At 36.1% G+C, this 14968-nt stretch overlaps 4 protein-coding genes across 4 annotated transcripts; 3 read left to right on the forward strand and 1 right to left on the reverse strand.

Moving 5' to 3' along the window:
• The first annotated feature begins 1567 nt into the window (after positions 1-1567).
• On the forward strand, positions 1568-3883 carry LOC139771435 (enoyl-CoA hydratase domain-containing protein 3, mitochondrial). The gene is made up of 6 exons (XM_071704189.1): positions 1568-1747; positions 2046-2111; positions 2452-2625; positions 2710-2897; positions 3033-3193; positions 3546-3883. Exons 1-6 carry the CDS (start codon positions 1697-1699, stop codon positions 3773-3775), a joined length of 870 nt encoding a protein of 289 aa, XP_071560290.1. The 5' UTR covers positions 1568-1696; the 3' UTR covers positions 3776-3883.
• Positions 3884-6174: 2291 nt separating this feature from the next.
• LOC139771437 (uncharacterized) lies at positions 6175-9382 on the forward strand. The gene is made up of 3 exons (XM_071704192.1): positions 6175-6509; positions 8197-8352; positions 8475-9382. The coding sequence occupies exons 1-3, from the start codon at positions 6329-6331 to the stop codon at positions 8714-8716; spliced, it is 579 nt and encodes a 192-aa protein (XP_071560293.1). The 5' UTR covers positions 6175-6328; the 3' UTR covers positions 8717-9382.
• A 696-nt stretch (positions 9383-10078) lies between these two features.
• On the forward strand, positions 10079-13416 carry Sin1 (SAPK-interacting protein 1). Its single transcript, XM_071704190.1, has 7 exons — positions 10079-10286; positions 10740-10880; positions 11092-11366; positions 11554-11723; positions 11801-12094; positions 12347-12588; positions 12775-13416. Exons 1-7 carry the CDS (start codon positions 10214-10216, stop codon positions 12966-12968), a joined length of 1389 nt encoding a protein of 462 aa, XP_071560291.1. The 5' UTR covers positions 10079-10213; the 3' UTR covers positions 12969-13416.
• On the reverse strand, positions 13160-14317 carry LOC139771438 (uncharacterized). Its single transcript, XM_071704193.1, has 2 exons — positions 14117-14317; positions 13160-13867 (listed from the first exon to the last, which is right to left on the reverse strand). The coding sequence occupies exons 1-2, from the start codon at positions 14229-14231 to the stop codon at positions 13425-13427; spliced, it is 558 nt and encodes a 185-aa protein (XP_071560294.1). The 5' UTR covers positions 14232-14317; the 3' UTR covers positions 13160-13424.
• Positions 14318-14968: the final 651 nt, after the last annotated feature.

Genomic DNA, 14968 nt, shown 5'->3' on the forward strand with positions numbered 1-14968 from the left:
CACTCCACGAGCACTCACAAAATCCGTATTAAAGTCGCTCTCTATTACGAAATAGAGGTCGATAGCTTCTCTGCCGTCCGGTTCCCCGCGATATTTCTCGTAACTGTGCACCGGTGACCGCGGCCGCCGGTTATCCCTATAATTAGAATGGACGGGGACCGTCCGCGGAGAGCGAGAGCGCGCCGAAGAACCGGAAGCGAAGCACGACGACGACGGTGACGACGGTGATGGGAAAAGCCGCGGAGAAAGCGGGAACCGGCCCAGGGATCTCTCGGCTCCGTTTGTCGCTCGTTCGTCGTAATTATGCACGCGCGACAATGCACACTCGCACCTACTTACCCTCAGCTTCAGCCATGTTCGTCGTTAAGGGAAACACTGGTCGTTATGGGAACGCCGTTCCCTCCTCGAGGCGGAAATCGCGGTGCGCCCTTCTTGAAATCCTCTCGCAATATTTCCAATTTAAACTTACTAGCGCGTAAAAGGAAATCTCCGCGCGTGAGTTCTTTTATGTAAAATTAAAAACGGACGCGTCAAAAAATTTCAGAGTTGAGCCGCGAAACACAAATCGTCTATGTTGAAAAATGTTTTTAAAATTAAGAAACTAAATTAAGGATTAGCGAGAGTATCCACAGAAAAGATCTAGATCGTGAATTACATTTAATGTGAGTATTTTTTATGAAAAAAGAAATGCACAGATAGCTCAAGCGGAAAGTAATTTAAAGGTTATCAATTAATATTGTCCTAGTATATTTTTCATTGTGATATATATATATATATATATATATTATATATATGTATTTTTATTTCTAGAGTCTGTGGAATTTACGGAGTATAAACTGTTTCGTTTTTAATCTTATTTGAAATTGTTTTCTTCTTCCTTTTCTTCTTTCCTCTCATTCGGACGTCTGCCCCTTTGGAGCACGCTCTTTAAATACGGACTTTGACATCTGTCATTCACAGAGATCTGTTTACAGGTCAGCTGATCGCCACGCATGCGTTGAACATGCGCAGGGTGCAAGATGCATATGTAAAGGGTGACTTCGACCAAACCCCGATTAATCTAATTTGCAATTAATTCAACTGGCGCAATTGCTTATTGCAAAACATTCAGCTTTATATAATTCGTTGTTCCTAATTAACCAAAAATTAATTATTTTATTGTACATAAATTATTTATATATTAAACAAAATGTTAAACAGATATTATTGCTTGATAAGTTAATTATCATTGAGCAATTGTAAGTTAATCTCAGAGTTGTTATTAATTAGTATTAGAAGCACGATATTAAAATAAATATTGAATTTTATTGCATTATTATTTTGTTGGTGTTGAAATTTTTTATAGCGTTGCAAAGAAGCTTTTATCAATCTCGAGATTGAGCGAGTTTTGCTCAATTTTGCTCAAGATTTGCTATTTTTACCATTCATTATTTTACCGATAAAACAAATTTCAATTTCGAAAGGGTTTCCTCCTTCGAAACTTCGCGGGCGACAATTATGTCATGTATTATCGCATCGCGTTACGGCGTGACACCTAACCTTCCTCGACGATAAACGTTGTTTATTATGCCTTGGGATCAGGTCTCGCGTCAGTAGTCAGTATAGAACGGAGTAGAGTTCGAAGTACGCGATACTACACGTCTAACCTAAATTCCTTATCTGGAATTCTATATGTGAAATACAGTGTCGCGGCGAAATGATAGTCATCTCGAGATTCGCGATCAGAAACGGCTCCGCTGTTTCCCAGGTACTTTTATGCAATTATGTGTTTAATCTACAAGAAAAACTACATAATTATATAATGTCTGTATACGACTACATCATCATTCGCGATTATACACGTGCACATGTGTGCGCGCCATGCATGTCGCAGAATTATTTCACACGCACTTGCTCGACGTTGATTGGCTCGTGAGAACAGGGAAGAATCGCGGGAACATTTCAAACGGCGCGCGAAAATCCGATTTCTCGCCAGCCAGTTTCGTGCTGTTGTCGATAATTATTAATGTAAATTGTTGACCCACATTTATTGTTCAATGTTGCAGGGAAGATACATCGCAAGGACATTATCCACCGAGAAGAAATATGTAGAGACGACCGAAAGAAATGGGGTAAAGATATGATTTATTTTTACTCTTCTTATAATTATGTATATGTAGAATTTTATATCTAGAAGCGTTTCCTTTTATCCTATTTAACTCTGCTAACTATTATATCATCGAATTTGTAATGAAAATCTTAAAAACTGAAATTTTAATTATTATTATTTACAATTTTTGCTCGTTTATAATCTTAACAATAATTATTATCAAATTTTGTTATCTTAAAATCCCAATTCTATCAGCAATTGCAATTACGATCCACATACACACTCTTTAATAGTAATTATTACAGCTTATTATTCAGCTTGTGCCATCCGCGAGACTAATTAACTTGTTGGCTTTACCTCAGGTCAGAACCATTCGTTTGAGCGACTCTTCTTCGCGCAACTCCTTATCGTTGGAGATGCTGAAAACCCTGGTGAGAGAGATCAAGAGGGACGAGGACAACAAGGACCTCCGGTCGATCGTACTAACGTCTGAGCCAGGGAAGGTGTTTTCCGCTGGGCACAATCTGAAGGAACTGGTTCGTAGCGCTTGGTCTCACTTTTTTTACAAGAGCTCTTCTTCATTGCACGGAAAAAAGGGATCATCGGCTTGCATCGTTTAGACGGCTGTGAACGCCAAGTCCCACAGAGACGTATTCGAGATCTGTTCGGAGCTGATGCGGGCCATCAGTCAGAGCCCGGTACCGGTGATTGCGGCGGTGGACGGTTTGGCAGCCGCAGCCGGCTGTCAATTGATCGCGGCCTGCGACATCGCGGTGTGCACGGAAAGAAGTTCGTTCTCCACTCCAGGGTACTCTTCGCTTATCGTCATTTAATTACTATCTTATTAGTATCTCATCGTCTCTCTATATACTATTAATTACTAGTTCCGTATATATTATTGAATGCCATTAATTGCTATCGTCTGTTCAATGCTTCATCGCAGGGCGAATCTCGGGATATTTTGCTCGACGCCGGGTATACCGCTGGTGCGCAATGTCCCAAGGAAGAGCGCAATGTATATGCTTTTCACAGGATTGCCGATTTCCGGCACAGAAGCTCACGAGTGCGGTCTCGTTAGCAAAGTCGTGGCGAACGACAAGCTCGGTGAGTCGCGAAAAATAATCGAAAAGTCGTTAGAAAAATATAAAAATTAAACTGAAGAATAGTAAAACTAATTCGAAAATATTTAGAAGTTATTTAGAAACGTTGTAAAGCAGAGATGTAAAATAAATATCTCCCTTTCCTTTATCGGTATTTTTCAAGTTAATGAGGAAATTATCTCCTACAATTATACATATATTAGTATATGTAATATGTACTAATATATATATAGATATATTAATAATAAAATAAAAATATTAATAAAATTAAATAATATTATTTAATAACATAATAGTACACGTTTACATAATTAATTTTGCACTTGTATAAATATTTTGTTATATTTTGATTTCAGACGAAGAAGTTCGTCGAATTACAGACGCAATCAACACAAAAAGCCGTTCAGTCGTGCATATCGGTAAAACGTTCCTGTACGAGCAAATAACTCTTGATATATCGGCAGCGTATGCTCTGGGCACCGAGAAAATGGTAAACAATTTGAAAATGAGAGATGCGCAGGAAGGAATACAAAGTTTTCTGGAAAAGAGAAAGCCGAATTGGTTGCATGACTATGAGAATAATTAATTATATCTATGTAATGTTTTTTTTATATGTAAAGATTTTTTTACAATTAATATTAATATGATACTTTTTACTTGTGTATAATTTCAATAATAAAACAATTAAAAAATATTTTTTTATATGTAATTTATGGGTCCGTTCCGTTTCACACATATATGCGCGCATTTATCTATAGCATACGTAACGTTTACTATAGAAAATGCGCGCATATGCGTGAAACGGAACGGACCCTATGTCCTTGATGACTTAACTTTAGGTGATACAATAAAACAAACAAATAATATCGTTATCGCCAAAAATAATAGCGGAAAAATTGTAATCGTGTAGTCAAAACGCGAAATAAGCAAAGCTCGTGAGATAAATCCAGGGAAGGAAAATACATATATTTTTCCTTACGTTGCATTTAATAAACAAGCTAGATGCAATTACCAAACATAACAAAGTACCTACTTTCAATTCTGACCAACAAGTATGTTAATTAAAAATAATATAAAATTAGTGGCTTAATTGTATACGAGTATATATGGCTGAAACAACTTTTGTCAAAGAAAAAGTTTGTATCTTATAATATGTAAAAAATAAATCAATCAAGGAGATATTTACTCTTTAATAAACTTATAAATTCTTAATCGAAAGGAAATGGTTTATTTGTCATTATTGAATTTGCATTACGATCATAGAAATTAATATAAAGTTAATCTGTCGGAAACTGATAGTTCTATAGAAGCCAAGTTCATGGATCAGATGATATGTTAAAGAAAAAAAAATATGTTAATCAGTATATGTGTTTATGTTAATCCATATCATACTATCCACGGCTGCACTCGGGGAGCGCGCTATTAAGGCCCGAACACATAGAAAAACTTAAGCAGTAAGACGTAAGCAGTAAGGAAATCAACGGTTTTGATTCGCTACCGCTTACGTTATGTCTTAAGTTCTTGACTGTGATTGGCTGATTTGCTTACTGCTTACGTTTTACTGCTTAAGTTTTTCTATGTGCCCGGGCCTTTAGCGTTATTTGTTTATTCTATCTTTGTTTTACATCTAATGAGCGATAAAGATAGAATGATAGTGCTAATAACGCGCTCCTCGGATGCAGCTTATATCATACTCAGCTAGAAATGATTAAAGTCATACTTATTAACCTATATTTCATATTAAATATTTCCCTCAATCTTTTATGTACAAATCTAAAAAACATACAATTATCTGAAACCGCCCCTTATATACACTTTACGTAAAAACTACAATATCGTGAAATGTATACGTGTGTTAAATAGCATTTAGTGAAAATACAAGAAATATGATATGGCACATAATATTTATTATTTAACTAATATTCCAAAATTTCCCATAATTAAAAAAAAAACGCATAATTGAAAAATATTATCTTTAAAGTATCTTTCTATTTTGTAAACTTCTATAAAATTACTCATTTCTAAAAAGTAATTAAGTAATAAATTTAGTAATCAAAAAAGAATTATTATCAATAAGTTTCAAATTTCGTCAAATTTTCCATTTGTCGAACTCTTCCTAGCAATCGCAAATTAATTACAGCGGATCAATTGGAAGAATATGTATCGAATCATGCAGAAAAATATATTTATCACGCAGCTCATCCAATTATTTTATTTAAACGCTGAATTATACTAGAGCATATTCAAAACGCTCACGTGCATCATTGCTGCGACTGCCCTATTTATGATAACCGACAAAGAAACTATTGGAGAAACATTTATCAAAAGAAAAGGCATGAGGCGAACGTTCGTCGCAAGATTCGCGCGTGGTAAAAAGCACGAACGTCGTTTATTCCTGGTCTCGTTTTGATAAATTTGTTTGTTACGATAACGCTTTGCCCTCCTTCGCGAGAAATCTTCGTTTGTGGTCCTCATGCTATACCGATACGAAAGATGACGTCGAAATTTTCAACATCATTTCTATCTGATAAACGGTTAGCAAACGATCGTTCTCTTTCTCTCTCGACTCACTCCCGACTGGTATCCTGACGCGTTCATGATAAGAAGCGTAAGCTGATTCTACGTTTGGTACTACGGTACTACGGTACTACGATATCGAAACACGAGAATATTTAGACGCGTGTGTCGTTTAAATATTATTTTTTCCTTCTACAATCATTCGGACGTATTTGCATTTTTAAGCTGTCGTATCGTGGCATTCGTCTCCGTTAGACGAGTCAGACTACGACACTGGATTCTCGTTCACTGAAAGACGATAAGGCCGCGGGTTCGCGGTGGTCGGGCAACGTCAGCACGAGAATCTCAAAGTCTCGAAGGCCGCCGATACGCCGTTCTTATTAAAATAAAAAAAAACATTACTCTTTCTCCGTCCGTCTCGGCCGCGCTATCTTCCTTGATGTTTCTCCGACCGAGCTTATAAGTGACGACCGCCGTCGCGCCGGAAATCAGTAATCACTTTGGATTATTCTGCAGCGTATTCCGAAGCCGAAGAGAAGCGCACGGACGAGTCGCACGAGTCGTGCGAACAAATAGCGACGCAAAGCGAAAGTACGACAAGGACAAGGCTCTCCCTTGGTTGATGAATCTTACCGAGGCCACCATCGCTGGCGGCTGCCTGAGGCTCGAGGCTTCCCGGAGGAACGAAATTAGGAAGACAGATCGGGACAGGAAGAGAGGAAGCACGCCGACAGCAAGCCTGGCGACACGAAGACAATTAACAAGAAAGCTGATAACAGAATTGCTTTTCGAGAGTTGCACTGGTCAGTTGGATTCAGCGAAAAACGTAGAAAAACATTTGCGTGCAATGAGAGCAGCGCAGTTTTAACAGCGCTCACGAATCCCTTTTTGTACGGATCAGCTCATTTTACGTCCGCTGTACCTTGTTAAATTCGTAGTGTAAAATTGTACTAAATTTGAGTCATTTTTCACAGTTCCTACTCCTTTCGCCACTACTCCTACTTCATCTGTCGTTAATTTAACTAAAACAATGTTAATTTAACTAAACTAATGAAATAAAAATAACTACTGTTTTCAAATAATAAATTTCGGCACACATAGTAGTTAAAAATAACAAAATATTATTTAACTCAAGGTATTGGTTTAAATTTCTTCCTTCAATATTTAACAGTGTATCCTAACAGCAATCCTTTCCGCGGATTTACGAGAGCGAATCAATAATTATCCGCATTCCAATTCTATAATTTATTAAAAACAACAGTAGAGAACGTATAATTACATCATTTTTCAACATAGTCCCCTTGCTTTTCCATGCACTTATTCCAGCGTTCCACAAGTTTGCATATACCCTTGAAAAAAATTTTTTGATTTGTCCCTTAGCCATGTATGTACCACTTCTTGCATGTTGGTCTGTGGCAAATCGACAACCTTTTTAGGAATTTTTATGTGGACCAAACAAATGGTAATTCGACGAAGTGAAATCTGGACTATATATGTAGCGTTTGAACAGTGTAGACAACAATATTTGGGCACGTATTGTCATGCTTAACATGTGCAAGAAGCGGTGCATACATGGCTGAGGGACCAAAACATTTTTTTCCAAGCTTGGGGAACGTTGGAACAAGTGCATTGAAAAGCAAGGGGACTATGTTGAAAAATGATGTAATTGTATGTTTTCTACTATTGTTTTAATAAATTATAAAAATAGAGTGCGAATAATTATTGATTCTTCCTCGTGAAATAAAACAAGATGCACAAAACTCGAAGGACGAAAGAGAGAACGAACGAGGATCATAAGAAACAACCAATATAAATATACGAAAAATTATTATGTCAATTGGGCGCGATTCCGATTTATTATTCCCGTATGAAACAGAAACGTGGCTTTGGCGGTAATAGTGATGGCGCAGTAGTTATCGCTACGAGCGAAGATCAAAGCTGTTAACAACACGAGAGGCATGATAGTAAAACATTAATAGCTATGTATAGAAAGATCGTAACCCATGCACATGCACGTACACATATACATATACATGCTGTTATTGTTTTGACTCGTCACATGACTAAGTTCGAGATATATTCCCTGCTAATGCAGCATTTATTAATAACTACTGAATTAAGTAACTTCCTTTCTTTAGATGTGAGGTATTTCTTAATAACAAAGTATGTGCTATAATTATTGCATACCGTACATAAACATATATATGTAGGGTAAAAGCCAATATTTTAAAAAATTTGACTTACACCACTATGGCTTTTACCCCTCCATATATTACAGACATAAGAATTCAAACAGTAAAATTCAAATCAATCAGTTTACCAATTATTAATAAATGTATTATAAATTTTTATAAATTAAATTATCACGACATATAGAATATTAATTGCTGTGGAACGCACGGAATTTTGATTTATATAACAAGATGCGAGAATTTTGATTATTTAATCTTTTCTAATAAAATCATTTACGACAATATTTATTTTTTGTAGACTGTGGAAAAATGTCTTCCATTCCGCAGGGTGCTTTCGCAGTATGGAAAGTCCGCGATAACGACGAACGCACTGTTTCCATGTTCGCGATGGAGAAAAAAGAGAAGGCTGAAGAGAAGAAAGAGAATATATTTAATTCAAGGCCTCCTCTAGAAGGTAATATATCTTTATTCAGTTGCACTATTTTTATAAATTCAATTTTTATTTCGGATGGAAACGCTTGATTTAATTTGAATTTACTCGGCTATTTCATTTTACTGAATTCATTAAATATGCAGGTTGGGAACTGACACCGCTTAAGTACAATAGCAAGCTGATGAACAGCATCTGGGGCTTGTACAATCGCTATTCGGTGCACAACTTTAAGAAGAACACTGATGCCGAGGAGGGGGCCCGCGGTGGGGTGGCCGCGGCGATCTGGGGTGCCATTTTGGAGAACCAGCCCCCAGCCGCCAACGCTGCCGGCGCCTCCGCCACCGCGGAAGCCCCCCAGATTATGAGGACCGGAAATCGCCTCTAAACGCGACGCGGCCACGTGACTTCAAATAACTACTCAGAAATGATAGTTGGGAATGAGAGCGAATTGTGCAGCTCATAATTATATAAAATGGGGTAATAAATGTATAAATACGCGTATTTAGAGAAGGTTACGTGTGTATAACGAAAGGCGTATTATATACTAGTGATTATATGTATGCAAATTTTTTGAGAGCTCTAAATGACAATTTTGACACTTACACTTTGAATTTTCGTCTCGATTACGCTATTATCAAGTTATTTCAATATTGTTGTCTGTATAACATCTTTTTATTGAAAAGTTACTGTTTCGCAATAAGACAACTCAATCGTGCTGCTATGATACATTATTGCAACAATAGAAGAAGACTTAACCGGAGAAAAGAAGTATTTTTCTGTTTCGTCTAGGGATGTATTCCTTGAAATCGAATCATCTGATCAATGTATCTGGAATCGAGACATTTAAATGCCTTAAATTTATTTTTTGCAGGCAAATATTTTCGAAAAATCGACATGTTTCTTTTTAAATAGTGTCAATAACGAAATTGTTTAAAATTGAGCTACGATTACGAAATATCGCGAAATATTCACGATATATGTAGTGACTGATAATGAATTATGTGATCATTTATATATTATTATAATAAAATTAATAAATAAATAAACCAAAGGTGTGTCACATATCAATTCATAATATTATACTACATATGTTGCGTTTCGATATTTACTGCCAGTACTAAAAATCTATAGTGTATGTGACGTAAACTATAGATTTTCAATACTGACAATGAATATCGAAACGCAGCCTATATTAAAATTAATGCATTAATTTTTATAACTTTTTATCTTGGAATTATTCGATGACAAGCAAAATTTTTAATTTTACCATTGTCACTGTTGCTAATTTACGGCTACTTCGATCAAACATTGATTAATTTAATCGGTGATTTAACCGCGACAGAATTGTTTATACAATAAACTTTTTAACTATATCGTTTTGTCCCTAAGCGCAATTGAAAACAAATTAATAAATTCTGCCCACTTATGTTAACAAAATTATAGGTATTACTTTATAATTTAATCGCTGATTAACTTAATTAACAGCAAAACTGTTTAAAGTAAAATTTCGAATTATATAATTTATCACCTGTAATTTAATATTTTTTTGTCAAACAATAAAAACAATTAAATAGTATTATCCATGTTAGCAAAATACTACAGGTATTAATATTTATAAGTTAGTCATCGATTAAGTTATAATCAAAGTTTGATCGAAATCACCCAAAGTCACCCTCTGATATTATCTGTTGGTAATCGCAGCAAACTTCACGACGCTCCGTGCGACCGGTGCGACACGATGGGCGCGGAAATCGATCTTTCGATTTGTAAAAAGTGGTAAAAAGGTTCGATCGGCACGAGCCATCGAGGGCGCGTTTTATCGCGTGTTTACTAATATAACGGATGGCGTCTAATCAATAAAAGGGAAAAGGGAGGGAAAGAAATGGCTCTCTACGACAATCAACATTGGCTTCTGTCGTACATCAGGGACAGCTTTCTCGCGACAGACGACACAGGTTTGTACTTGTGACGAATCTAGGTTAGAAACGTCAATGGATTAATCGCGAGGCGTTGCACCAATCTGGAAATATCCTGATAATAAGGTATTTCCGATAACACGCTTATTGCAAGATGAATTGGATTAAAATTAATCGTTTATATGTCAATGTAACTCAATAATAAATGAGCTAAATGTGTCAATATATAGTGTTCCATGTATAGTATTATGCTCTATAATACCGAGGGTAGTCTGAAAAGTTTTGAGCCTAACATTGACTTAAAAGGAGACTATTTGACCGAAAAAATAATGTTTGAGACTCAAAACTTTTCAGACTACCCACGTATAGACTATGTGGATCATAATAAACATAATAAATAAACTATAAACTATAATATAGAGTCTATATTATAGTTTATTTAGAATTGTAATTATTTTGTGCTAAATACTTCGTATTACTCTCGATTGAAAGGTATGTGCGATATGGTGATATTGGGGGAGAATATTCCTAAACAGTTGAAGAAAAATGGAACACTGCAATGTTATCCTGGGATGGAAGAAAGTGACGATGAGGATCTGGACGAAATGGGAGAATCATATGACATACAAATGGGTATATACTTTGCTTTCTATTATTTTGCATAAGAATACTTGTGTGTCATATAAAACTCAAGTCAAAATTGATTCAGTTCGAGATCGTTGGCAAAATAATTTTGATAGCATATAAATTTTCTTATAACTAGAACTAAATTGGAGCACGATCCAAATTATTTCTAATTAAATTCCTTAATTATGATGCCCTCTTGTTCGCAACATTGTTCTAGAAATGGAATTCAGTCACAGACAGAGATCTAACACTGCACAAAGATTAGAGAAAATGGACATAGAAAGGAAAAAAGCTGCCAAAGTCAAGCATGTCAAATGGGAGCACAATCCTAATGCCGTGACGCCAACAGATCAGTCAGATCTATTTCAAAGGAAAGATTTTCGTAGGAAAACGCCAGTGAAAAAAGGACAATCTCTTTTGTCGGAACAACTCGAAAAGTGTCCAAATTTACCACCAAATCCATTCAAGGAATATGCCAAATTTGATGGCAACGTATGTAACACTGATTTATCGTTTCCCTCAAATGAGCTCATTTCCAAAAGATCTTAATAAATGAAAATGATGTATATTACAAGATTTCTCATAGCAAAAAATAGAGGTTGTGCATTATAAATTTTACAGCTTTGTGATCTTCATAAGAAACATAGATTTGCTATATATTTGAAAATTTCTTTTGCAGGCGCAGGTGAGCATCCCTGTGAGAAAATATAGGATATTCATGTGTATGCTGCCGAGAGAGGACAGGATGTATCCACTTCAGGTGGTAGTAACAGTAACAGCACGAGTATTGGACTTCATCGGGTTGATTTGCTACAAATATGCAAGTGAACATCCTGATCATAATTTAAAGTCTGTATCAAGTTAATTCCCGTTGCCGGAACCTATTGCGTATGCTTTATTTACGAAGTCTCGTCGGCCGTTAACAGGGAAAACATTTCACATTATGGACTGTACATCACCGAGGATGACGGTGAGATAGATTCGGCCTTTCCTTGTTTGGACCCGTACGAAACTATCTCCAAATTCGAATTCACTACGCTGGGCCTGATCGAGATGAAGCCGAGCGATAAAGCACGACACAACACAATCAGTTGCATTCAGGCGAAAAATGAGGAGGACCCGGAGGTTAAAAGCAAGGAGCAGGAGGAAGTTGCAAACGACCTGGCTAAGATGGAGGGTCACACTACTGCGATGGAGGCGCCGTTGTATCAATCGTACAGGTAGTTCAATATTTTACATCAAATATATCGTTTTTTTTATAAAGTATTTCAATTGTTAGAATAGCTACATTGAAATAACAAGTGATTAGTAAATAATTTAAATGAAATTATGGAAAAGTAATGAATAATTATACTGTTGAAAATTTAAAGGGCAGTATAATATTGAGAATTAGGTTGTAAAAATAGTAAAAGAATGGTACAAAGTAATTGTTGAGGTGTGTTGCATGAGAATATACACATCTCCAATTGCAGGGTATATATAATTAACAAGATGCGAGCAAAGACTGAAATTCATCTCGGAATATCGGGCGAGAAGATAGAGATAGATCCAGTGATAACAGGCAAAGGCGCTGCTAGGTTTTGGAATAGACAGCGAGCAGTCAGTTATCACATAGACAGCATCGCCTGGTGCGAAGTGACCGAGACTAAGGGGTCGAAAACTATATTTACGCTGGTTTATACCCCGCAATCCAGTGCTCCAGATAATTTTCTGAGTCAGTTATTTTCTTTTTACATAATTACATATTGCATGATGATTTTATTTCTTTCGATAAAAAAAAAAGATTTTAAGAAAAGTCATTATTTTTCGCAAATTTATAATTATTTTCAATTTTAAAAAGCTTTACGATGAAGATTAACGTTTCACAGACGATATTTTAATGTTACTGATGGTGTTATAGGCCAAAGTCATTCACTTCACCAATCAGCATCCTTCAAAAATCACGATTTTGAAGCGGATTCAGTGACGGCCGAGGAGATTGTACGGAAAATCAATCACATATTGGAGCTGCACAGCAGCCAGTCAAGAAAGGAATATCTCGCGCAGAAGGAGAGGAAAGCAGCGAGGAGGAAGAGCTTTCATCTACATAGATGACAGCTCTATTGGTTATTCCGTACAATCTTATATTATTATTTGTAGCATTGAATATTAATATACCACAGAACGTGATCGTAAAGTCGCTCTAACATCAGAAATATCTTTATACGATCGAATCAATATCTCGAATCTCCTTGACGTGCCAGAAATGGCGGAAAATAGACGGTCTTCTCCAGAAACCAGACGTATTCCATAGATATAAAGTTTAATGTTGTGTAATACCGGTAAATTATTTCGAGTATTTATTACATCTCATCTCTATCTCATTGATGTGAATGCGCCACAAATACGGTCGTCACACACCAATAAGTATTGTATAATCAATCAAGTATTGTCGTACGTAGTGTTGTCATATTTAATTAATTTAAGTGTTATTTATACTTTTACTATGATGCTCCTACCTGTAAGTTTGTAGAATTGAAACAATAAACGATACCTAAAGCTACGTCTGCTTCATTGCTCTGAGATCTTGATAACATTTACAGTGGCCTTGGATATATTGCTCTCCATTCTCTCCATGAATCTCCGGTTCAACCTGTGTACATGTTGACCGAGCGTAGACATCTTCAACGCCACGTCCAATAATTTCTGACTATTTTTGCAGATGTGTTCGTAATTGGGACGCGTCAAGACGAAAGTTCTCTCCGCTGCTGTCAGTACATTTATATCGAGAATCTGCCCCTGTCCCTCCACGCTTGCTTTCTGCTTGGTTAAGTTTTTCCGTTGAGCTTTGCGACTCTTGTACTCCTGTTGCCAATCCTTTCGCTCTTGCCTGAGCTTCTCTACATATTCCTTCAGATTAAAAGTCTCGACATTGTCCTTCGCATTGCACTCTTCTTCATCTTTGTTTGGGTCTGCTGTAAGTCTGCTTCCATTAATTGTAACATCATTGACGCCTGGAAGATGTTATTTAGTTACAGTTATTAGAGTAATTGGTCTGGGGAGCTCAGCAGATTCTTTATATAGAAGTTAACATTTTCAGAATAAAATTGTTCGTAAGAAATAACTACATTTATGAAAGCAGTGCCATTAATGGAGACAGGTATATTCTGATCTCCAATTATTATGTCTTTAAATTCGGTGACGGTGTTTCGACACAAAAATCTCTTGCGATCGCATCATGTCACTCCGCAGGGTAAACTAACCTTCATTGTGGTCGCGCGTCACAGTACGTGTTTGGAAAACCGACGATCTCCGTTTACGGACGGTCCTCTCGGATTTAAATTCCTCGTCGAAATTCGACGCATTAGCTGTAGCCATTATCGAGCGATTTGTTGCACCGAAGTGTCATTTCTCGTCAATGCTTTATGCTATAGTCGCCGCGCATACAACATGGCGGAGCAATTTTCAAACATTTCAAACGAACGCTCGCACAGAGCATATGACGCGTTTCAACCAATCAGAAAGACTTGGAGAATCAGCTGATTTCATTCATGAATCACGTATGATGCTGATACACATCACATCCTAATGTAAAATACGTTACATGTGAAATTATTACATATTTGATATAATAATATAAATATTTAATATATAGATATAAATATTAATATTATAATATAATATATATTTTTATTACTACATACTTTTTATAATAAATATAATAATATATATTTTACATCCGTTTTATTCGTAAAATATAAAATAATTATTACATATATTATGATAGCATAATTATAGAATATGTTATCCGTTGATGGGTTATCGTCGACGGTAAACCGTGTATCCGTGTATAATAGATTTTTGTTCCAAAAAATAAGCCCCGAGTTCCGTATATCAGCATATTAATCATCGAGTGAAATATTTACGTTATAACAGTTATCAAATATATTTTATTTTTATTTTATTCGACATACCATAGATGATCGATTAGTTGCGCGGTTTCATCCGATAATGCACAATTTAATTTTATTTAATGGTAATCTGGTAATAGTATCGAGGAAAAGATATAAGCAATATTTTTAAAGGCCGTCTTGCTTGTATACCGATTGTCATTG

Source organism: Temnothorax nylanderi, unplaced genomic scaffold, assembly GCF_030848795.1.
Source record: "Temnothorax nylanderi isolate EJ_2023f unplaced genomic scaffold, tnyl_v1.0 TNYL_tig0039_pilon, whole genome shotgun sequence".
Taxonomy (NCBI): domain Eukaryota; kingdom Metazoa; phylum Arthropoda; class Insecta; order Hymenoptera; family Formicidae; genus Temnothorax; species Temnothorax nylanderi.

What these genes read in the sequence shown, in the direction of transcription:
- LOC139771435 (XM_071704189.1), top strand. Translation starts at nt 1,697, where the DNA reads ATGATAGTCATCTCGAGATTCGCGATCAGAAACGGCTCCGCTGTTTCC. An exon ending in GGCACAATCTGAAGGAACTG is followed by an intron (nt 2,626 to 2,709) that starts GTTCGTAGCGCT and finishes TGCATCGTTTAG; the next exon opens with ACGGCTGTGAACGCCAAGTC. An exon ending in AGTTCGTTCTCCACTCCAGG is followed by an intron (nt 2,898 to 3,032) that starts GTACTCTTCGCT and finishes GCTTCATCGCAG; the next exon opens with GGCGAATCTCGGGATATTTT.
- LOC139771437 (XM_071704192.1), top strand. Translation starts at nt 6,329, where the DNA reads ATGAATCTTACCGAGGCCACCATCGCTGGCGGCTGCCTGAGGCTCGAG. An exon ending in GCTTTTCGAGAGTTGCACTG is followed by an intron (nt 6,510 to 8,196) that starts GTCAGTTGGATT and finishes TATTTTTTGTAG; the next exon opens with ACTGTGGAAAAATGTCTTCC. An exon ending in TTCAAGGCCTCCTCTAGAAG is followed by an intron (nt 8,353 to 8,474) that starts GTAATATATCTT and finishes TTAAATATGCAG; the next exon opens with GTTGGGAACTGACACCGCTT.
- LOC139771438 (XM_071704193.1), bottom strand. Translation starts at nt 14,231, where the DNA reads ATGGCTACAGCTAATGCGTCGAATTTCGACGAGGAATTTAAATCCGAG. An exon ending in GACGCGCGACCACAATGAAG is followed by an intron (nt 13,868 to 14,116) that starts GTTAGTTTACCC and finishes AACATCTTCCAG; the next exon opens with GCGTCAATGATGTTACAATT.
- Sin1 (XM_071704190.1), top strand. Translation starts at nt 10,214, where the DNA reads ATGGCTCTCTACGACAATCAACATTGGCTTCTGTCGTACATCAGGGAC. An exon ending in CATCCTGATCATAATTTAAA is followed by an intron (nt 11,724 to 11,800) that starts GTCTGTATCAAG and finishes GGCCGTTAACAG; the next exon opens with GGAAAACATTTCACATTATG. An exon ending in TGCTCCAGATAATTTTCTGA is followed by an intron (nt 12,589 to 12,774) that starts GTCAGTTATTTT and finishes ATGGTGTTATAG; the next exon opens with GCCAAAGTCATTCACTTCAC.